A 25,658-nucleotide genomic window follows, 5' to 3' on the forward strand; every position below is an offset into this window, starting at 1 on the left:
AAGCAATTTATTTGTTTATTGTTACAAATTGTTACATCATCTATTTATTTTTCTCTATGTCTTTTCGTAAAAATTTAAAAAGTAACTAAATCAGCAAACCCTAAATTACCAAATTTAAGATTTTATCTAGTTGAAGAGCAGTTGGGGGTTTTGCAACAAATACTTGAAACATGACATTTGCGTAGCTTATGCAAAAGATGTTTTATGTATGAGATTGTCATTTAGACACTGTTAGTTATATTAGTGGTGGCGGTGTTAATGCTGGTGGTGGTGAAAGTGGTGGTGTTAGTGTGATAGCATTAATACCACCTTTTTTTTGTTCAAAGATTTGTTTTCCGTTGATCATGAAAAGTGTTTATTATTGAATTGTGTTTTTTGTCATACTTGGTTTTTATTTTTATTTTTTTAGTAAGCTATAAATTTTATACCAAAAAATTAAATATTATGTTGAAACTCAATACAAAGTTAAAAAGACAATAAATCCTTACGCTGGGTTTGATTGGGAGATTTGGGTTGAATTTTTTTTCCAAATTTCTCAACCAAACATATTGTTAGAAAAGGGAAGCATACTTTTAACTATTAACACAAAACATAATTTTCAAAGTAGACAATACTCTTAGCTACTAACACAAAACATGATTTACTAAGTAGACCAAATCGAGTAATGCTACAAATATTAATTAGTATACCAGCTAACACAACAACTAAGACATAAGACATACATGTGGGTTTCACCACTTAATGTAGATTCCACCTAATATTGTATCCAGTTGGTGTGTTAATTGATACATTAATTAGTGTTCCTAACTTTACTCAAACCTAAATAAGTTCAGAGTTAGGCTAACGAATACACATTGAGTCACAAAATAATATTATATTACTCTCATCAAATCAGTACTCAATTCTCTCAAAATCAACCCATGGTTTTGTAAGAACTAACCCACCCACTACTCCGATAGCACCAACCGAGTTGATATCGAACTTTGCATAGTCTTCATCTCCAACAAATATCATCTCCAACAGACTATCCCAAAAGAATAAACAACAAATATAAGTATATGGAAAGAGTAATCTCCAACATACAACATGACATTCATGGAAGCTCTTAATCAATCAAGTTACAAAATATCACTCTTGATAATGGCAAATCTAGGGAGGTTCAAGAAAGGCAAATCAAAGAAAACTACCCATACAAATAACAAGCACAACAAGATCTTGCATACACAAACAAGAATCTGTAATGGGGAAGAGAAGAATTTTGACCCAAAGGTTAAGCAATCTGAACCAACAAGATGAGACCTTAGTTCTTACCATGAAGCTCCTCATAAATATTAGAGATCACTAGCCAACACCCCACCCACCATATCAAAAACAAAGACTAAGAGCAAGAGGGAGAGAAGGCCCAAGAAATGTATAGAGTATGAGATAACACAAAGCACACATGGCTATAGATTGCTATGGGAAATTTCTAAAGAGAAAAGCTCATCCTAAAGAAAGACCCACTCTTTATTTTTGTCATATTAAGTGTCAACTAATACAAAAAATAGTTAAAAGAACTGGATGTTTGAATCATGTGGCTTGCCTATCTAACTGTACATCTGAACACTGAGCAAAATGCATACAAAACTGTAGAAGGTTGAGCATTGAACTTGAAAGATTAAATTTTAGTAAATATTCACTGATCTCATCATTTACCGAATCAATTTTTGATGTGGTGCTCAATTTTTTTTATATATTTATTTATGCAATTTTTAATTTAATGTTGAATATGGTGCTCCTTTTTTTATGGCCTTTGTAATGTTTCTATTCAACGAATATGGTTACTAGCGACAACTAAACACAGACTATTATGCCTTGATCATTACAAAAGGGAAGGCAATACCAACACAATAGATTGGGGCTTGAAAGTGAAACAAAAGCCAAAGCACATGAGCCGGCTAATGCTGTTTCTAGCGACAAATTAGTGACATTGGGGGTTGAAAATGAGAGAGAGAGAGAGAGATATAGTCCGTCAGTTACTATGGATAGTTTGCTTAATTGAAGAAAATTAACACACAGATTTGACCACAAGTCCCTCAAACCTTTCATTTTTTGTCAAAAGGACACAAAAAAAATTCAATACTTATAGAACATGTTTGATTGGGTGGATTAGAGTATGAGATTGAGATTATTAACCCAATAAATAATTAATCCAACAAATTTGTAAGATTATTAGTAATGGGGTAAGGGTGGAATTATAAATTCAATTGGATAAGGAATGCTACACTAATTTAATAGGATTATTAATACTTCACTATTAGTCTTGTGAATCAAACATGACCATAAAGCTCCCTCACAACTTCCATTTGTTATTAAAAGGACAAAATTTTACTTTGATTCATAATAAAATTTTATTTTGAATCAGAGTAAAATTTACAATTTTGCCTGTGAACACAAAAAAAAAAAAAAAAAAGGAAACAAGGATTTACAAGGAAAGGAGTGAACGAGAGAGAGAGAGAGAGAGAGAGAGAGAGAGAGAGAGAGAGAGAGAGAGAGAGAGAGAGAGAGAGAGAGAGAGAGAGAGAGAGATGAAATGAGAGAGAAACAGAGAGGGGGATCGAATGAGAGAGAGAAACAAAGTTAAAGAGAGAGAGAACGAACTATCAATTTTCAAATCTAAAGAAACAAATCAGAAATTTGAGGTTATCAAACTCATATGAGATAATGAAAAAAACAGTGACCATGAGAATGATAAGAATGACGTTTTAAAATACTAAGAACTTTTGAAAATACTCATAATTCTTATCATTTTGACAAAATAAATGCCTCCGGACGGATTTATTGCCAAATTTTCTAAATTAAAATTCATCCAAAAAATATCTCCATATCTAAAAGTGAAGTTGATGATCACAAAATGCTACTATATTGATGTAAAAAGCACCCATTTCCTAAACAATTGCAGGACTTCATTAACACAACACAACACAACATACAACCATCACAATGACATAGGCTTCTTTCAAACATCCCATATCCATTGGTAGATATAATATTGTTTCAAACATTTATAGAAAATTTTACCTACAAATATAATTTCATATATTTATTGTCATCACCTCAAAAATATATATATATATATATATAAAGGCCAAAAACCCCTGCTGGTGGAATAATTTTACGTTAGATCCCTGATCAAGAGGGGCAGTAGTAAAGAAAATGAAATTCAAGAACCTCAAGACAAGGAGCCTAGGTGATTAATTTGATTGTTCATAATGTGAAAGAACCCAAGCTGGAAATCCTGTATCCAATCACTAACCACTGGTAGCAGCATCAGCAGCCTTTTTCTCTCTTTGTTTCTCCCTCTTCTTCTTATTTTTCAATGCATTCTTGCTCATTTCTCTACATTAATGCAACAAATGGGGAGAAACAATTAACAGAGTTAGCTTCAGAACCAATCAAAACTAGACATAAATATATATATATATATATATATAAGAACAACATAGACACGCCAATGTACTTACTGTGTAGCGCTTCCTCCAAAGAGCTGTCATTACAGTGTCAAAATCATCAGAATCAAATCAAAGTGTCAAAATCATCAGAAAACCAAATTAAAGAGGAAAACAGGAAAAGGAAACAAGAAAGGAATATGGAAAAAGAGAGTTTAATCCAGAGATCACGTCTGAAATTTTAAGATTGTTTACAAATTACACGTGTCCAAATCAACATGCATGATGAAAATCTCTTGCTCAATGCTCTGGAAGTTGAAACTCAATTTATTAGTCAATTACAGTTTAGAAGAAACTCATTAGATCCCGGTGCAATAATATTATTGGTTCACCAATGTTCATAGCCCACTACCTTGATTTTGAGATGTCAGAACAACACACAAATCTGGCTATAGTTATATTACTCTTATCATCATTCAGGCAGCCTGGAGTCATTAATTTCAGAATGCAAATAAGACAGTCCCCCAGTGAAGGTTCCTCAATCTGATGTACGACAATAAGGGACAGCCACAACAGTGGGCTTTTGGGGCTGACTGAACACTGTTTTAGGGGCATTACATGGCTCTAAACCAACTATAACCAAAAAAAGAAACTATTATAATATCTTTTAACTTCTAAAACTAATTTAAGACCAAATAAATAAACATAAATAAAACCTAATTAAAAAACTTGACTCACAAGACAACCATGGGCGACCCCTACAACCCATGACAGCAATAATGGAAATTACCAAAATACCTTTGACCTAAAAATCCTACAAAACATAAAAATAATCATAAAATAAGACTAATAATACTAGAAATATAATTATATAAAATTCCTATCAGTTTCTCTATGAAATCATGTCTATGTCCAAATATCATTGCTTCTTTAAATTTAGCCTTCCTTGAACTTCTTTTACTCTGCATCACAATTAGTCATAGGCGAGGACTCCTCGTCTACAGTTAGTTTACATTATCCTACAGTGAGGGAAATTACTATATACCGACCGACTTGACCTTGTCAGAGATAAGTACTAATAAAATAGAAAGAAATTGCCACCGTTACAGAACAGTGACACAAACATGGTATCCCAATGCATGATGGGTTCAGGTTTCTGCTGTTTCCATTTCATTTAATGACGGTAAACAAAACTTGGTCAAATGTGCTTGGAAATAACATTAACATCACATAATATGAACAACAAACAATGGACAAGTGTGGTACATGAATGAGCCCATATGCCCCATGACCGTGCATTAGAATTCAATTAATATGTAACATGCAAGCCATACAAATATCAATACATTAAAAGATAAAAAAAGGCACCAAATATAAAGATATCAGAACTAGTTTTATGCATACCTCAGCCTGAATGGCATCTGCAGTCTTAGCATGAGGTGGGCGATATGCAGCAGGTTTCTGTGTAGGAGGATTGGCAGAGGCAGCTTTTGCAGAGGACTGGGAAGATTTTGACCCTTGTCCTGAAGAAAATTGCTTTTAATTGCCCATATATCGACTTCTATAAAAATCAAAAGCCGAATATTTATAAATTAAACAAGAGAAAGAACCTTGTAATTTGGTTTCTTCGACTTTCAAAGAATCAATAGACTTCACAAGTTCTGCAATATCACCAAATCTATCTGGTGATTCCGGTTTCCATTCAGCCTGTGTGAAGAGTTGGCAGGAAAAGGGTTGAAAGAAGAAAGCAGATTATGGATTGAATTAGAGGATGATCAATAAAACAACTGACCTGATACAATTTGTCAAACATCTTCTTGAAGTACAACGATCCATTGTAGTGAAAAATCTTAATCCTTCAATATACAAAGAGAAATGAAGCAAATTATCAGCAAATCTGTTTATTTATCAGCAAACCGGAAAAGAGAGAAGGAAAAAAAAAAACAAAAAAAAAAAGCAATACAGGCAGTTTAGCTGGCATGCACACACCACCAACCTAAGAAGCCTGAACATTTCCGTAAAGGAAATGTATCGTGTCAGACATACATTGTGGACACTCCTAAAAGCATGTCGGACATTTTTTCAACTTGTCTCAATCAAGATTGTTAAAATCGGAATCCTACATTGGATCGTTGGAGGTGTTTATAGGATTGGATCGTAGAATCGGATCGAGGATCGTAAAATCCTACCAAACAAGACAAATTACATAATAATTTAATTTAAATAAATATTTCTTAAAAAGTATACACAAAATGAGTCCATATTCTATTAAAAAGAAGTGAAGATATTGTGAAAAACATAATACTCCATGTAAAATGTACATATAATATTATACAATAGAAAACTTCATGGTAAAAGTTTTATATTTCATCAAAAAAGAAGGTGAAAAATAATTCTATAACAAAATACTTTACAATCTTCAATAATGCAAAAAAAGTGAAAGAAAAAATATTTAACAAAGTTGGATATGAAAATAGTTTAAGAACTCAAAAGAACAGCTTAATCAAATGATAAGGTTTGTCGTTAGCATCCATAGTGAACGGATTCGAGTCACAAAAATAATCTCTCCAAAAATTGGAATAAAGTTGCAATCATTTTACCCTACTTAGACTTCGCTAAAGCTAAGTTTATTTTTCTGACTAGTTAATTTTCTTAAATTACCGCAATATTTAAACGTTTGTTTTTTAATTTGTTTTTCTTAGTCTATTTGATTCAATACTACTTAATTTTCATTATTTATTTTTGACTACATAAATTGGTATTTAGACAACAAATATAAAATTTATAATAAAATGTCATAAAATACAAAAAAAGACTTGTTAATTGGACCGGATAGGATCAGATTCGGATTCGGATTCGGATTCGGATCGGGATTCCACGATCCTATAAGATCTCATTACCAAGATCGAAAGATCCTACCTATAACGAATTTTTTACATGATCCGGATCGATTGTACTCAAATGGATCGTAAGATCATAGGATTGTAAGATCTGGATCGGGTCTCAATTAAAATTTTAAATTAATAATATTAGACACTTTACAGACACTTCTCAAACACTTCTTGAACCATCCGAACAGAGCCTCTCTGATGAATCTCTTTAGAGTAACAATGCTCTGCAATATTCGGAATGCAATAATGGCCTTGCTCACACACAATCAGAACACCTCAACCATAATTCACTAATACCATCGGTCCCTTTCATTCATCTACTCCCACAACCCTAACCCTTTTTCCTTGTCCCTCCACCCCAAATATTCAAGGATCACTTGCGCCTGCATTAGGCCACCACCCCCCATCAAGATTTCACAACTTTGATTATTTATTTTACATCACTTGCAATTTGACCAAAAACTTTCCTAATCCACTTTTGTTTACATCGCAGTTCCTCCATTTTCATTCCAGAACACCATGATCTCTACCGCTGACCCCACCCACAATAACCAACCACCAGAAGTCGTCCTCCACTGCCTGAACAGAATGAGTGATCTCCTACAAGACTGACGTCTCCCTTGGGAGGTATGTCACTCTCTTCCACATCTCACTCTCCCTTTTAGATCTCACTCACTTGCAAGTTGCAACTCTGATTAATTCTGAATGATTTGTTTTCTTTTCATGATTAGGTGTCTAAATTAATCCAGCCCAACCCATTGGTTTGAAACTGCCAAAAATAGTCAAATAACTTGTTGGTTTGCAAGATGTGAAGTTTGGCTGCGAATAAAAAAATACTCACCGTCAAGGGTAGTATAGCTGAAATTTTACCCCTAAACTGACCTCGCACACCCATAGTTTTTTCCACATGTCATCCCATGCAATAGACAAGTGTTCTTAACCCAGGTGGCCCATGGAAGAAGGGTGGGTCACACCTGGCTTGCAGGTCATTTCTTGCATCCCGGTTGATTACTTCTTTGTTAAAAACAAATCAATAAAATGTATCAATAATGGTATATGCATACTATGATGACCATAATTTCTTACCCCATTTTGTTTACCATGTAATTTGTGACCACTGCATTGGTTGAATCAGTCCCACCACTCATGTCTATTTCTAATGTAATACTGACAAATCACATGGCAAACCAAATGTGGTGGTCATAGCATTTTATTGAATATGCATTGATAATGAGTATTAAATATTCGGTAACATGGGTTGAGGTAACAAAAAGTAATATATATATATATACATATATATATTAGACACCTAGAATTTACTCAGCTAGGATAAGCTCATTGGTGCCATTGTTACTAGTGAAGTGACCCATCAAAAAGGCTGCCAACAACTCAACAACCAAATCCCTAGATTGTACCCATGTGCAGAAAATGCTTTGTTCATTCAAATAACGACTCTTGATCCTTTGAAGCCCCAGATCTATGGATTGCAAAAGTTCAGATTCAACTTGAATATTGATATTCCAGCAAGTATTTCCCAAATTTTAAAACATAGCGAATACACAGTCAGCTAAATTTTAACCATGATGTTTAACCACAATCAGCTAAAGCACAACATATCCACAATCAGCTAAATATTGACATACCCATTGTCAACTTGTAGTCTTGGAGCTGTTGTGGCAGTCATGAAATAGCATCCATCTGGAGACCATTCACTTGTTACCGAGCATTCAGCCTTGGTAGTCCCAAGCTGCCTTTTCTCCATATAGTCCCAAAATGCCTGAACAAGAAGTAGAGGATTTGAAAATTTTGTTGGTACGTCTAGTAGATAGCAATAAAGCTACCACGGATTGAAGTTGAAAGAGAAAAAGGCATCTTGCAAGAAATTACACAAGAAGCTATACACACAGAAGGGGGTGTGGGGTTTAAAGAAAACAATAAAGAAACATCAATAGCCCAAGAGCACACTGCAAATATTTTTGATTCTGCATAAATATTAGTCGGGATATGATCACTATGGTAAGACAAACAAGAAGGGAAACCTTGACTCACAAATTCTAAAAAGTGGTAAACATAGGTTGTCCAATACACCTAGAAGTTATAAATGCAAGAATGGATTCTTTTAAACCGGTAGATGAATAATAAATATCAGTATCATCATTGCCCAAGTTCTCCAATTACAGTCGGAAACTAAGAAGCACAGACATTTAGTAGAAGGTGCCGATTTCGTGTGAAACATTAACATTCATCAGACACTTCCTGACATGTGGCCAAACATGTCCTATTATTATTAATTTTTTTTTTTAAATTAGAACTAGACATACTTCAAACTTTTGGGAGACACACGTGTCCATCACTTGGACAAAAATGAAGATTATGACGAGTGTTCTTTATGCAATAGATCAAGGATAGTCTAAATGGGAAAATAACTAGGATTTATGGGGTTATTTAAAAAGTTGAAAGTGTTTGAAAAACACATCATAAATAACTTTTCCTATTTGCAAAACCAAAGCCAAAAAAATGAAGTGATGGGAACCTCTCAAGCAAAGCTTAGGTTCCTCATATATATATTCACCAACTCCAAAAGAGAGAAGATTACAATCCCATTTTATAGACTTTTGAAAGCTATAACAATGAGTCCTCATCCTTAAATCAAACTAACCTTGACCCTCATTTCAAATCCAAATACCGGAACTAAAAGAACAAAAACAAGTTAACAAGTCAATGCTACAGTAACAAGAACCCTGACTGGCTAATATAACAGTAAAGTTAGCTCTTCCAACTTCTAAAAATAAAAATTAAGAAACAACGAAACTCACAAAATATGAATCTGATTAGTTCTAGACAGCAGATGTAACCAAGGGTTACCATCAAAGACTGCCGCAGACACTTCTCCACAGAGCAAAGAAACTTAGTGACCAGAGTGACAATTAAAGATTTACTTTTAGTCCCAAGAGGGTATTCTCCAACCAAGCAAATGGTCTAGCATTGGTCCTTTTGCTTCTAGTTTTTTCCTAGATCAATCTCTGTTCTGTTGGGTGTCTATTCATTATTCTTGATATTTTAGCTTAAGAAAGGAAACAAAATAAAATACAACTCACTAATTTGATGTTCTGGATTCGAGTTTCACAGTTTAGTGCATGCTTTTGAAAGTGTAGTGCCACAAAACTAGTAGCATTTTTCAATAAATTTGGTCAGCAAGTATAGAAGAGTCATTCAGACTTATCTACTATAAATTTAAGAGATAAAACTGAGTTTCAGCCCATCATAATTGCCAAATCAAGAATCATATTATGAATCAAAATTTAATTTGCAAATCTTGAATCAAATCAAATCAAGAATTGTAAGATTTTGCACATACTATTAAAAAAAATGATGTTAAACAATCATATGTATGAAACAAATTAAATTAAATTAATTTTGGCAAATGTTATACAATAGTTCTTATATAAGGAAGAAATCACATTGTCTCTATCTGGCAAGAGATTGCCTTCATATGAAGAGATGCTGACCTGAATCCCACCACCCTATGAAACACAGACATCTCTCCGGAGGTCACATATATGAGTGTCCAACCCGTGCCGGACACGTTGGAGGAAGTGACATGGTGCATTTTTTTTTAAAAAATTTAGTTTTTTTTATTTTTTGTTCACCAAAGTAGCATACCTAAGGTCAATGAATATAATAGAATAAATATATGATTAATGATAAATATCTAAAATTATATGTTTTATACGTGTCCCGCCCGTATCGTGTCATGCATTTTTTAAAAATTTGTGTCCAAGTATTTGTGTCATGTTGTGTAGCGTGTTTCTTAGCCACCAACCCTAAGATTACTTTAAAAACATAACATTTTCTCCTTTGACATTCAAAAAAATGAACCTAAAAATCTTAAATAACATAACTAAAAAGAAATAATAAGTGAGAACCCTTTATTTTAAAAACCAAAGCACTTTGAAAGGGGTGTATGATTATTGTTCAAATAAAAGAGTAAAAAAAGTAGTAAAACCATTGGGTGCGATTGACTTGACTCGTGTCATATTAAACTGTATTTATTTCATCAACTAACAATTATATGGGTACAAGTTCCTTTAGCTGGGTAAAACAAACACAAAAACCTGGAATCCACCCCTCTGCTGGATGGTGGAACTGCGACAGTAAACACTAATATGAAAGCATCAATGCCATCCCTTCCCAATGACAGGGAAAAAGTTTCCACTAATATTATGTAAAAGAAAAATGCTATACCAAGACAGATTTCTTATCATTAACCACAAAGGCAATGGGTCATGTAGACCCCACATCTTGTGTCTAGTGGTAAGAAAAAATGACAAGAAATTTGTTTGTGTAGCATAACTCCACCTTAAAGGGTAGAAATGCAAAGGAAAAGGTTAGACAAGACCTGTAACCAAAGCAGATTTTTATTTTTTGGTGATATTGCAAAAATTTTATTGAGCTAGTAACTATACTTTCTCAAAGGCATCACTAGACACCTCGACTATAATTGATGAAGATATTAATACCCTTAGGGCCTGTTTGATTTGGCAGATTATAGCATTGTGTTGGGATTATTAATCCATAGGACTCACATTTTATTCTTTGGTTGCAATTTTTGTTATCCAGATTACATTCCAATGGACATTCTATCTAACAAATTGGCCCATTTTTTAATTCTACAACTAATGCAAAACAAACATATAATTGAGATCATATATTTCCACATCCATTGCAAAGCATACGTGGACAAGAGGAAATTATTTATTTCACTAATCCATTTGGATGGCATCACATGGATTGCTAATCCTTTCACAATTAATCCTGCTAATCAATTAGGGCCTTCGTGAATTTCAAAAAGTAGATAAAATAACCATATCAATGATTCAGTAGAATATTTTATTTTACTTGTAAGTTGTAAACAAGCAGACGATTATCACTGTTGTATTCATGTTAGCAAACTGCCCAATCCATATTCCGGGACCCCAGATATTTCAAAAAATAAAAATCTCAGATATTACATAAAATTTGAAATTGTCCTATCTGCTTTAAGAGAATAGCTAATAGCATAACAAGATGATAACCAAAGCCTCTAAACTTAAGATATTATTTCTAAGGCAGAAATAGCGATAAGCAGTCCTGAATTAGAGCATAGGAAGAGAATTCACAAATGAAATTCTGGAGAAAGTACAAGCCAGATATTGCAGTTGGAACTTAAAATAAAATTAATAATAATAATGAAAAAGAGGATAGAAAAAAAAAAAAAACCAATTAAATAACATACCATATCACCAGGTAAGTTTCCAAAGCCTGCCACGCATAGGACTGTAAAACAGAGAATTAAGGCGACATACAAATCGGGAAAATCAAGATAAATAATCCGTCCCAAGAACCAACACACGTCCCTGAAAAGAGTACAAGTTACAACATAGAAATGTACAATATGATTTTTTAAGGATACACTTCCCCTTTGGGTTCCATCTGATTGTATTGTAAGGGCCTGATCCAAGTTCAAGTAGAGCATTGCACTTCTTGTCAAACACCGTTGCCCTTGCGGGCATAACTAAAGCATGTCAAGGAACACTAACGTATGCCCAGTAACAAGAACAGATTATGGAAGGCAGAGCAACAATATCTGAACTAAATAATTATCCAGATTTCCCTTCATTGTTCCTCTGAAATTCCAGTAAGAGTAGCACTAGCAATAAAAGCATAAACTCTAAGAAAAAAAAAAAAGAAAGTCTTGCATCCAAGCCTTATATCATGTGAACAAGTGGATGTGTGGCACACGTTACATAATGCAATTAGGCCCAATGAAGAAATACAAAGCACTGATACTTATTATCATCAAACGATCTCAAGGCAAACTGGTCTATAACCTTTTTTTTTTTTTTTTTTTTTAGGTGGGGAACACTTTCTAACCAAATTACAAAAAAATAAAGTAGATTACTTTAAAATCAATAGGCCTTAGGCAGGATCCCCAAATTTTCTGACTGTAGCTGTATGAAAGTCTACTTCTGCTAGGTTTGCTCTCCAGAAAATTGTTCATGGAGGGGACAGTATGCCCTTAACTTTCATATCTTTTGCTAAATTATCTATCAAAATAAGGCATCTCACTAATATGCTACCAAAAAAAGGATACATCCATAAACAACCGCAAATTCTGAACCAGAACATGACCATTGAACATCATGTACAGGCCCTTCTTTACCTACCAATGGCTCCAAGGATCAAATGTTTGCAAATAAACACATGCTATTATACAAAAGATGAAAAAGAAATGTGTTGGAGCGAGGGGAGGGTGGAACATACGAAGTGGCACAACTCCGTCATGAGACCCATCTGTCGTCAAGTAGTGTAACTTTGATTCTCCATAATAACTCTGGTTGGTTTTGTCAACATCTGACTGCACAACAATTAGAAGCCCTGTAGAACCAGAGTTCCAATTCAGCTGCACTGTTGAACATCGGAAGAAGCTCCTTCGGGCAACAGGTTGACTCTGTGAATCCTTTCCGCAAGCAAATATCTGGACACTGGCAGGAATCCCCTACAGGAACAAATGGATGAGCTGAAAGAAGAATACAAATTCCTCAGCCTCAAGGCAGCATAGAGGAAGGTGGTTATAGGGGTTTTTGGTTATTAGTGATGTATATATTAATAGCATGCCTGTTTTGAAAGGGATTTGTTATCCTACTCGGTTAATGTCATCCTCTCCTTTCATTCTCATAAGCTGTGGTTGCCTAGCCCCCACTAGACCCCAAGAAGAAAGAATGAAATATGTTATATACTAAAGTATATTTAGAATGAAGTATGTTGATGACATGGAGAGGATAAATAAATGACAAGAAGAAAAAAGGCATAAGTTCTGGTCCATAGATATTCCAATCCCAGGTCAACAAACAAAACAAACAAAAATCGATTTTTCCAGCAGATACATGGTATTTGGCTGTTTACTGGTTATGCCTGAATAACATATTTCATACTCTCTTTGAGCAATGAATTTTTCAGTTCCAAAGTTTGGCAAAGGTTTAAAGATGTCATTAATTCATTCTCAACCGTTTCTTTACAATGCTTGAAATAATTTTCAAACACCACATTCTCGTATCGGTTCCTAACAGTACTGAATTCAAACAGAATTCCAAATATAAACATCAACTCATTAGCCAAACTAAGTGAGCTAAATCTTTGTATATTTCTAGTCCAAAGTGTGACCTAATATTGGAGAGGGGCCAATTCGGTAACGTTTATGTTTATAGCTTTCTGTTTATGTTTACAAAAATTTTAAAAACCGTTAAAAATAAATAAATAAATAAAAACAAACAAACAAACAACAACAACAATAACTTATTTGGTGTCTATTTTCGTTTTTAAAAAAATTGTAAGCAACTTACAAAATTTACTAAATTCTTACAACCAAAATAAAGTTGGTTTCATTTGTTTAGAAAATAAATTTTCATTTCTTCCTCCCTCTCCGACCCTCTCTAACCATCACCCACCACTTATCACCCCCACCAGTCACCCCCAACTCCAGCCACCATGACCGACGAGATCCAATCACCACCTCCTGTTGGAAACCACCTCTAGCCATCTCCGGCATTCAGCCACCACCTCCTGCTAGCAACCACCTCTAGCCACCCCCTCCCACTTTCAAAACAAATTTTTAGTACAGTCGTGGGCACCAAACAAATTTTTTGTTTTTGTTTTTGTTTTTGTTTTTCCAAAAGAAACGATAAACTGTAACCGTTACCAAATGGCACAGAACAAGTTTGAATCCCAATGTACACAGATTCCCACAATTTTATTTTCTTCTCTCCATAATTTCCTAGAATCCGCTTGAAGCTATGTATAACACACCTTAGATTCTGGAACAAATGCTGCCACATGGGATCCAGGACTCTTTGAAAGCTCTACAGCAGCAACTCCAGGAACCCTAAGCCGATTTATTATTCCTGTAGAAAAATCCCATCCATCAAAAAATTGGATCTCATTTGTTGCCAGACGACATGCAATGGCTTCATCAGAGCTAAATCTTATTGAGGGCCTGAAGGTTACAAAAATCAAATTGAAACATATCACGAATTCAGTTATCAATAAGGAAGAAAATAACTGAATGCACAAGAAGGGATTCAAATTTATATTTTAAAATCAAAATACCAGACATGGTGAATATGCAACTATATCCTACAATCTATGTTACATGAACTCCGGTACGAGTGTCGGGTGCGGGAATATATCTAAAGGTCGGACTCATCATACCACAAATTTAAGGGTACACGGAGTCGGCAAAAAAATATCATATTTTTATATTTTTAATCAAGTATGTGAGATAAAATGGTGCTATATGTAACTTACAGTGTCAAAAAGACATTCCTAGCAATTATACAACAATATGTGCATATAATAATAGTGTTATATGCAATTATATAAGAAGTGTCCGTTGAAAAGTATTTGACACATATCCCATACCCTTGTTCGACATGGGTATTTGATTTATTTTGAAGAGCCTACAATCAAATATAAAAACAAGAAATAAAATAAAAGTAAATATATGGCCTTCATTATTAAACATACCATGTGGTTTTCGTCATGTTCTTCTGGAACAGACGGTAAACGGAATCACCAGTCTCTGTCTTCCATAAGATCACATTTTTTTCCTGTGGTGATGAGACTTTCTGAAAGGTCTGAAGGTAAGTCCCACGCGGAGACAAGGTGGCTGCAAGAATGTTGGGGACTTCAAAGGACCTGATCTCTTTGGAGCTTTTGCAATCATGGATGCTAATGATAGAGTCAGATTTTATAACCATTAGTTTAGACCCATCTTCACTGAACTTTGCACTAGTGCAGGGAACTCTTTCAATCTTGATGCTGGGTTGACCATTGTTGTAAGGGGGTCCTGTCCAAAGCGTGAAACCCTCTGGTCCTCTAACTGTGAGAGATGAATCATGAGGTCAAGAAAATTAAAGCAGAAGACAAAAGTATTAAACTACTACTAATGTAGTAGTGAAGAAATACCTAAAATCTCCAAAGAAGGTGATGGATCTACAACTGCCATTACAGGCTGGCAGAGGGTTCTCTGCATTCAAAGGGGGGACATCAGTCATCCACATAATCTACAAAATCTCTAGTACTCAAAAATCATTTAAAGAGTTAGTTTCACTTCTACCCTGAACTATTGCCAAATTATTGATTGAGTCTAATAAGATCCTAAAGTATATAAATCAAAGTCTACTTAGTCCCTGAACTATCCGATTGAATCTATTAAACCTTTTAAGTATTTAATTCAAACATATTTATTCCCTAAAAAGATTATAAAAATAAAATATAAGCTTATAAGGATTATAAATTAGTAAAAGACCCTAACTAGTTAAGATTTTATTCCAGAAAAACTTTTAAAATTCTAGTTTGTTTTTAAAAAGTATTTTGTTATGTTTTAATTGGTATCAAAGCCTAATTTCTCAGCTTTGCCAATAAAATTATATGAGTATTAGATATATTAACAAAAGTAGAATTAGATCATTTAAATAATAGCACTGCGTTACAAATAATAATACAACAAAGTAATACTTTAATCGGGTTATTAAAACAACTTAACGAAAATCTTAAAGATAATCAATTAGAAATTATCAACGAAATCCGACATATAATACTAAATAAGCAAAGAGCAATTATAAAACATAAATAGGGAAATCTAGATAATCACCCTTATGAAAAAAAATTTACCTAAAGAACCTTTCGAGTAAATTCCATTTTCCACCTGAAAAACGTAAACAAAATAAAATTTGAAGATTTTTCTATAATAAAATCTTAACTAGATAGGGTCTTTTACTAATTTATAATACTTAAGAGCTCATATTTTATTTTTGTAATCCTTCCAGGAACTAAATATGTTTGAATGAAATACTTTAAGGACTTAACAGATTCAATTGATAGTTCATAGACAAAGTAGATTTTGATTTATATATTTTAAGAGCTTATTAGACTCAAATGATAGGTCAAGGAGTAAATAGATAATTTGGCAATAGTTGAAGGGTAGAAAGTAAAATTAACCCTCATTTAAATGCTAGGGATGATAAAAAAGATTTATTAAGTTCAAAAGCATGTAATATATACAAAGAGCAGAAGCAGATTGTACCTGGAAAAATACTTGCCAAATTTGGCATGAAATATTAGAAACTATTCTTGTATTCTTCAGGTTTTCCTATTATTATACTTTAGTGGTATACAAAAATCCCATATCTCAATTTCAAGATAGGTTGATTATGTGTTTTAGTGATGGAGCATCCCTTGATGGATGGAAGTCCATTATTATATTTGGAAGCCTAGGGATTTGCATATAACAATGTAGAGCTGTGTTACCAGAAAATGCTAATACCCTAGCGAATTATGTATTGGTACGCATGTTCCGAAACATGGTACACTTCCGTTTCAAAACGGTAAATTTAGTGATCTAAAGTGATCCCAAAAAATTTTCCCATTATGTTTTCTTAAAAGTTGCCTTAGGAGGAAAAAAATCAAATATAATGAACTAAAATATAAAGTGAGTTAAGTTTTGACAAGACAATAACATTAAAAATGGAAAAAAAAAATTTTAAAAATGCATCTTATTAAATGCCTATTAGTTAAAAGAAAATTATTCTAGAAGTACCTTAAACTTTTAAGCGTGATATATACAAGTCTACACCTATTGTACCACATTTTAGAGCATGTGTCCCGTTCCCATTCCACGTACCAAAACAATTCACGTTCCAGGTAACATAGATGTAGAGGTGGCAAACTCAACCCGAACCCACAAACACGACAAATTATACCCATCTAAAACCTGTTTAAACCTACTCAAATCTATTAATGGGTTGCTCCTTGCAAACTCAATTTAAATTGGGTTTACATGGGTTGGACATTGGTACACATTTAAATCAATTTAAATAGATACCACCTCTTCCACTACCATTTGCTCCACCACGACGCCACCTCCAGGACTCTCTCTCTTGCTTTATGCATTTTCTCTCTCTAGAAAGAACCACCTAACCAAATCACACCCTTGCTTTTTTTTTTTTAACTTTCTCTACGCTGCTTCCATGACTCTCTCTCTCTCTCTCTCTATACATTTTCTCTCTCTAGAAAGAACCACCTAACCAAATCACACCCTCACTTTTTTCTCTCTCCAGAAAAAAGCACAAAATTACACGCTTTATCATCTAAGTATGAAATATACTTAATCATATTAAAGAACTGTCCAACCAAAAGGTATTATTGGCTTTATGATTTCCAAACAGTTCACAGAAATATATTTTGCTCCACCAACTTCACTTGCCAACCCTTCAAACAAGCTGTTTTTATTTTCTCTCATATCTCTATCCTCTTCCATCTCAAAAACATACATACACAATATATATATGTATATATAACAGTGAATTACATCATTGATCAATCATTTCACCATCACCACCACCTCCACCACCACCACCACCACCACGACGGCCACCATGCATCACCATCTATTGGGAAAAAATTAATAAAGTAAATAGGTTGATCGGGTTCAATTGTCCAACCCATATCCAATTCAACCCAACCCATTGAAACCCATTTACTAAATGGGCGGGTTTGGGTTCAATCATTTTAAATGCATAACCTGTTTTGACCCACCCAAACCCACCATCCAAATCTGCCCATTTGCCATCTCTACACAAATGTAATTGGTAGATTATTATTATTGATGTTTAGTTAAACTTATATACATAAATATTAGTAAGTATTTTGATTTTTTGTTTCCAAATAATATTAGGTTAGTTTCCAAATTTAATTAGGGTTAAAACGCTATAAATAATAGGTTCCTCATTGTGTTATTCAGATTTTGGTATATTAAGTTGTTCCCATTTTGAGTGTCTCTCTCTTTCCCTATATTATTTTACATCACCTAGAGTATTCAAAAAGTATTTGATTCTTCTTTAAATTTAAAGAAAATTAATTTCAAATAACAAAGAACTTTACTAAGTATGAGATACGTATCTATCTGCAAGTATCCGAAGAGTATTGTTATCCGATACGGATACAGCTCTGTGCTTCATAGATATAGGTTGATCTCTCTAGACTATTTCTTGTTTACTTTCTATTTTTTGTAGCCCTATCCTCATTTCAATGAATTGATAACAATGTCGTATTTTTATGTTCCTCTTTTCTTTTGAAGCCAAAACGACAATAATACTAAACAAGTCAATTAAGAAGTGCTAGATTCTAGATGTTCTTTAATTTCTATGCCATTCCTGCATAATTTAGGACAACTTGTTGATAAGATCCTATAACATTTCCCTATGAGCTACAGCTTAAGAACCCAACTAAGCAAACTTTCCAGCGTTCATGTTACTCTTGCATTGAAGGTCACATGACCATATTGTTACTACTTTTGACAATGAATGATCCTGTTACTTGTCTTTCATATGAGCACTCATATTCATTTAGTCTGAATTCATCAGGATGTGACGGGTTCATGACAACGGGCTTTGGATTGATTACAGATTCAGAATTGAGGACATTCCACTCCTATTTGTTGTTAACGGGATATACCACAGTTGCAATTGCACTACCACATGCAGCGGACACAGTATTTGAAGCTATGACTGAACTTGAATCATCATGTGGCTGCTAAAGCAAGCTAAGCTTCACAGGTGCCTAAAGAAGCCAAACATGCCAATGCTTGGCTATTTCTTAATGGTGCTGGAAGCATGGATTATTGTTTCAAACCTTAGCTGTAGATTTCAGCTGCAGATTTCCGCCCGGGGGGGGGGGGGGGGGGGGGGGGGGGGGGGTGGGGGAGAGAGACACACACACAACTACGAGAAAACGCAGAGTTACATGCTGATCAAATGTGAAAAAGAATGGATTAGATTAGATTCATAAGAAAGCTATCAGAAAGAACATAAATGTTAACAATGCATATGGCTACAAAGGTACGCCAAGAAAGTCAAGAGTTGACTAAATGAAACCAAACGCACAAAAGTGCATCGAAAATCAAGGAGAGCCATTTATGGTACAGTAGAGCATGAAAGAATAGAGTGAAAGTAATTACCAGAAGTGGGTTCCTTGTTTGTCTTCCACTACGCTGTCCAGTTTAATTGTCTAGAGGATGGAAATCAAACTATATGCCTGCTACTCAGAACTGGGTGCAGCGAAGCAGCTACAAAAAGATCGTACCAAGAGTTGCAAACGAAAAATATACTTTCTCAGAGTTGAATAAGTCCCTCTGCAATTTAAAGGCAACAGTTTAAAAATGGCAGGTCCATTTCAAGATAAAGGGCACATGCAATGCCACAGAAGCTTCAATTACATTGAGTCAAATTTGAGTTGTGAAAAAAGGAAATTTAACCTTGAGGAATACTTTTCAAAATAGGTAGTATGCAATGGTCCAGCTGCAATCTACAGCCTATAATATAACAATAATTGGCTACAGTGGAAAAGTAAAACAATGTTGCTGTAAGTCATTCATATTTCTGGTTATTGTAATTATTATTATTTTTTTCCAGAAGTTTTGTTTCATATGATGGGAACAAAAATGTAAAGAATGTAGGGACATATCTTTCACCTTCATATAAGATGTTATGTAGAGGAATAACAACAAAAAATCGAGTCGTGCGCAGAAAATTGAATGACCATCGAGCAATTTCTCTACTGGAAAAGTATGTTGATCCCAAAGCAAATATAAATAAATACATTATAAATTTATTGAATAACATAATTTAAAGTGAGGCAAAAGTTAGAACATAAGAATGCTATTAAGGTACCACATAACACAGTTTATGGCGGAAAATTGCATTAACAAAACAAGGTAAAACACACAGGAATACGTTTGCTTGCATTAACAGACGACGGAAGGACAAGCAAACATTACTACATGTTCATTCAAACAAAGGACGAATATGTTTCCAAATGCCATAAAACAGAAGCTTGAAGCTGCTGTGAGTTAAACTCCACAGTTCCACAACTGTCTTTTACTTTTTTGAATAACAAGCATACACATTAAAAAAATGTTTAATGTTTAAAATAAAGGGTTCCCACTTACTATTTCTTCTTACTCTATTCTATTTGGCGTTTCTAGATCCATTTTTTAATGTCATAAAACGGCTTTTAAATAAATATATGGTTGGTAGGATTTGGAACTACATCTCTTGTTATGAAGACAATTATGTCTTCCAATTAGACAATGTAATCACGCACTTATAAAAAACTATTGTATAACATGTGCCAAATAAATTTATTTATTTCATATATATGATTGTTTAACATTGAACTTTTATTGTTTGTGCCAAATCTCACAATTCTCAATTCCTCTCAATTCATGATTCACAATTCACAGGAGAATTGCACAAGTTTATGAGAAAGTGGTGAGGTACAAATTGAAAGAATATTAAAGCAACAAACAATCGAAGTTGAATATATACAAGGGCAAATTGCACAAATTTAATAGATCGAGCCTGAGAAACAACATCAACACGGCTTTGCATTAAAGCCAAGAGAAATTATAGGAACAGAGATGAACAACACCCAAAAATAAACGCAGAATGGAACAATAAAGATAACAGAGAAAGAATAAATGCACAAAAAGGTTAACAGATCAATATTAACCCAAGATCTTGAATAAGCAACGGGGGCAGTCAAATAGCCTAAATGTAGCTATAGAAGAGAGAACAGAATTCGAGTACATGCAAGAGATGAAAAACCCTAGGAAATATTGAACAAAAATATAAGCAACAAACCCTTAGGCAAAAGAAACCAGAAAAAAATAAGTTTGAAGTTTTTTTATATACAAGGGCAAATCGCACAAGTTGCCTGAGAGACAACATCAACATGGGTTTGCGTTAAGACCTAAAGCAAATATGTGAACCGAACATGAACAACACACAAAAAGAAATGCATAACTGAAGAATGAAGATAACAAAGAAAGCAGAAATGCACAAGAAAACTCACTAATCTATATTATGTGAAAGAAATGCATGAATGATAAAGATAAATCTCCAAACGCAAAACAGGCCAATTAACTCCCCTGCAAAGAAAGCTTTTGAAAGGGTAACACAAACGCATAAGAAACCTCACCAATTTGTATTTTCTATGAAAGATACACCACCAACAAAGCTAAATCTATGAACACAGAAGAGCCTAGTCAATTGCTCTGCAAATGGTGGCTAAAAACTAAAAGAGTTTTCAAAGGAAAACGCAAAGAAGGGAAGTTGTGTATATGCCATGGTCTGCGTAAACAATGGACAAGAAGCTTATCACACTGCAACCAACACATCAACCGAAGAAGACTCGAAAGAGAGAAAATAGGTCGTAATTACAAAAATAGCCCTTGGCAGCCAACAATGGCTAACTTTGGACAACTTATTCCCAACAAGGGCTCATTGAAAGGTGTGACATAAGAGAGCTATAAATAATTCCAACATATAGATATTAAAAAAAAAAAATTAAAAAAAAAAATCTTATGTTTTTATAAATATTTCTTCTAATGTTTTTCTCTAATATCGTCATGAATACAAAAAATTACAATTTAACAATATAACTTGGAATATAAAGTTAAAGATCATTTGGAATTGGGTTGTGTTTTCCAATATTTACTCACTGCTAAACTTTCCAAGGCTCTTTGTTTCCCTTCTTATTTTATTGTTTTCCTAATTATTTACCAACTATGAAGCATGGACACTTCTAAAAATGTGGTGTGTCTGTGTCATGCCTCTGTCAAACACTAACACCCGTTGGACATTCTCCAACACTCATCCAAACGTGTCTTCTTTTCCTTAAAAAATAAAAAAATAAAAAAATTAGACTCGGACACTTGGAGAACATACACATATCCATTGATTAAACACACGAAACTAATTATAAGTCTGAACAAAATAACTTAGAATACAATGATAATAGAAAAACAATGTTAATTTATAGAAATTAGTGTTATATTGCTTTATTCATTGTCTTGGAATAATATATAAAATTATATACCTTGTACGTGTCCCACACGTGTCGTGTCCTGCATTTTTTGAAAATAATTGTGTCTTGCCTTTCCTATCAACAGAGGATTGATCCCTTTTTTTTCCTTCCTTTCATAAACTTTAGAACTAAGATCATGCAGCCAGAAAACTTGTTGGAACTATGGTTGGGGGCATAGTTCACCAACCGACATCAAATACAATACATTGGGGGATTGGTGAGCAAAGAAAAGAAATCGAGAAAAAGAGATCTCTTTTGAATGATTAAAGAGATGAGAAATGGTGAGAAAGAGAAATCATGTAAAACTCAAGTTTCAATTCTCTCCAAAAATGGTAGATTTGGTGAGAAACCAAAATAAATCTATATAAAATAAATAAATAATACCTAAATTTTACCCTCCAAATACAAAGTAAATGAAATAAAATGACACTTGTTTCCTCTTTTATTTGTTATTCTTCCAAACAAGATGGCGAGAAATCATAATCATTTATTTTTCTTTTCTCACCTAGGTGAGAAACTATAATCATTTCTTTTCATTCTCACCTTGAGATCCAAATGGAGCCTAATTCAATTTTCAGTTGAACCTTATGAACATCAAATTTTCAGCTCAGAAGTATTTTATTCCAACTACCTAAGAATTTTAAAATTTGAGGCTAAAATGTGTCGTCTTCAAGCAAAAAACAGTAAAATACTCTTGAATTACCTGCTGGGATTTTTTAATAAAAATGAAATGGTATTATTACCAAACCAAACCAAACCATGAAAATCTTGGAACCAAACCAAACTGAACCATGAAAATACAGTACTGTTTGATTTGGTTTTGATGAACTTTGTCATCATTCATAACATAATCAGAACTTGCTCAAAGATAAAGTAATATATCATCATTTTACAAACAAAATTTTTTAACTGATTGTTTTGAACTAGTTATACTATTACATGAGAACACACTTGTAAGCAAATGATTAACAACTTATGAATATATTTAGGACTAATAAGATACTTGCATATCTAAACAGTCCGGTTTGGTTCCAAATCAGAACCATAAGTATAAAACCACAGACCGAACCGTGAAACATGGCACCTATTTTAAGAAACCGAACCATGCATTGAAAACAACCAAACCAAACAGTGCGGTTTGGTCTGGATCGGACCGGTTTGCTGTTTTTTCAATATTTTTCTTCAGCCCTAGGTTTCACAAATTAAAACAAGTTTTTGTTTCGGTTATATAATTTAAAATTCCAAACATTTGGTTCGTGGCCATTTATGGTGACATCAATTTTGTACTGTTTTCATCCTTGCAAAGGCTCAAGCAAACCCATTTTCCTACATCTATTTAATCCCATCTTCTTTTCCAAGTTTAACAGTGAAAAACATTTCAAGAGCAATTATCTCTGGTGCTTCTATTGTTCAAGTTACTTTATTTCAAAACACAAATATATTATATATTATTTTATAACTATAACAACTTTGGTTTATGACTTGATAAGCAAACTGAATTTTTAGGACAGTGACAACACGACTCACACTCTCTCACATCACAGGGGTTGCTTTTAACTCTAATTTTATATTTTGTTCATACAATATTTTTTGTCATTGTTATATTAATATTTGTGTTTTTTTTTTTAATTTTTTATAGGTGATCTTAATATTTGTGTTTAACATTGTATTTATTGTTTTGCTAGACTAAATATTTCATTGATTCATGATTGGAAAATACCTTAGTCAAATTGAATTGAAAGCAGATTGAGAGCAACAAAGAGAAATCCAAAAGTGCAGAAATCAGAAGAGATTGAAAATTCATGGGAAAGAGGAAAACATGAAATGGGTTACTGAGAATGTGAATATAGCAGTCACTGCTTCTTCTGTACGGTACACAATACACAGAGAGCAAAGAGTAGGTACCTGGAGCTGGAGCTGGAGCTGGAGCTGCCGTGGGGATGCCGGAGCTGGAGAACTTGGCCTCCGGCGAACAAGTTGTGAAGCTGCCACTGGGAGGGGTTGTTGCTTGCTGGCTGTCGATGAGGGGGCGAATGAATTTTGAGCCCTAATTGGAAAATGGGTTTATTACACTTTTCCCCTATAGTATTATCAAATTTTCCACTTAGTCCCTGACTATCAATTTAGTCTATTACCAACGGGATTTGGTTCAGTGGATAAGACCTTCGAATCCCTCGATCAAAGCTTGGGTTCGAGTCTCCATAATCTTTTGTTGGGGTTAAACATACTCCTTAGTGCCTGAAGCATACGAGGGCCTAAGTTTCGGCCCCAACATAGGTGCGGTGGGGTTCCTTACAGATATGCTATAGGTGCTAAGGGACAATACTCCCTAGCGGATATGTTGGAGTAGCCTATCTGCATATCCATTTTATGAATCTAAAAAAAAAATTTAGTCTATTAAAATATATATCAAAATCTATTTAATTTTAAATTATCAATTCAACTTATTAAGGTCTTATTTGGAGATTAAATATTTTAATCAAAAGTCAAAAAGTTAAAAAATTATTATAAGTTATCATATCACTCTCTTTATTTTTCTGTATATCTTTTCATAAAAATTTAAAAAATTATTAAAATAGTTTATTCTCAAACGAGACCTAAGTCTAAAGTATTTAATTCAAAACTATTTAATCTTTGAAAAGATTACAAAAATCAAACATAAACTCATAAATATTACAAATTAGTAAAACACCTTATCCAGTTAAAATTTTATTTTAAAAAACCTTAAATTTTTATTTTTTCTTTAAAAAGTGGAAGGTAGTTCTTATGGTGAATTTATTTTATAAGAGTAAGGGTAATTATCTATAGTATTCTTACTTATCTTCTAAAATGGTTATGTGTTTGTTTTTATGTAGTATTATATGTCAGATTTTGTTTATAATTTATAATTGATTATTTTTAAGTTTTTCACTAAATTTTTTTTATAACTTAATTAATGTATTATTTTGTTCTATTATTATTTATAGCAAAGCTGTTATTATTTAAATTATCTAGTTTTACTTTTTCAATATATCTAGTACTCATATAATTTTATTGATAAGACTGACAAACAATACTCTAATACAAATTTAAACACACAAAATAGTAAAATATTTTTGAAAACAAAATAAAATTTAAGATTTTCCTATAATAAAATTTTAATTAGATGAAATCTTTTACTAATTCATAATACATATGAGCATTTTTTTTTTTTATAATTTTTTCCAAAGACTTTGAATTAAATACTTTAAGAATTTAATAGATTCAATCGATAGTTTAAGGATTAAATACACTTTGATTTATATATTTTAGAGATTGAGTAGACTCAATTGATAGTTTAAGGATTATGTAACGCCTCAAATTTCTAGCCCAAATGATAATACAACAATCATGGCTC

At 33.3% G+C, this 25,658-nt stretch overlaps 1 protein-coding gene across 7 annotated transcripts; it reads right to left on the reverse strand.

Moving 5' to 3' along the window:
• Nucleotides 1-2,993: 2,993 nt before the first annotated feature.
• LOC114285288 (Eukaryotic translation initiation factor eIF2A family protein) lies at nt 2,994-24,375 on the reverse strand. 7 transcript variants are annotated; one of them, XM_082878194.1, is made up of 17 exons: nt 24,188-24,313; nt 19,887-19,972; nt 19,671-19,727; nt 19,374-19,547; nt 15,323-15,383; nt 14,882-15,236; nt 14,165-14,351; nt 12,623-12,857; nt 12,453-12,521; nt 11,772-11,873; nt 11,595-11,635; nt 7,963-8,096; nt 5,221-5,284; nt 5,039-5,135; nt 4,833-4,951; nt 3,504-3,526; nt 2,994-3,378 (listed from the first exon to the last, which is right to left on the reverse strand). In XM_082878194.1, exons 5-17 carry the CDS (start codon nt 15,360-15,362, stop codon nt 3,291-3,293), a joined length of 1,554 nt encoding a protein of 517 aa, XP_082734320.1. In that variant the 5' UTR covers nt 15,363-15,383; nt 19,374-19,547; nt 19,671-19,727; nt 19,887-19,972; nt 24,188-24,313; the 3' UTR covers nt 2,994-3,290. The 7 variants fall into 7 exon arrangements, with proteins under 7 accessions (XP_082734320.1, XP_082734319.1, XP_082734324.1 ...); XM_082878193.1 differs by having other exon boundaries at nt 19,671-19,748; XM_082878198.1 differs by lacking the exons at nt 19,671-19,727; nt 19,887-19,972 and adding an exon at nt 16,031-16,064 and having other exon boundaries at nt 24,188-24,331.
• Nucleotides 24,376-25,658: the final 1,283 nt, after the last annotated feature.

The sequence above is a fragment of the Camellia sinensis genome, chromosome 7, assembly GCF_055761805.1.
Source record: "Camellia sinensis isolate YWXY chromosome 7, ASM5576180v1, whole genome shotgun sequence".
Lineage (NCBI taxonomy): Eukaryota > Viridiplantae > Streptophyta > Magnoliopsida > Ericales > Theaceae > Camellia > Camellia sinensis.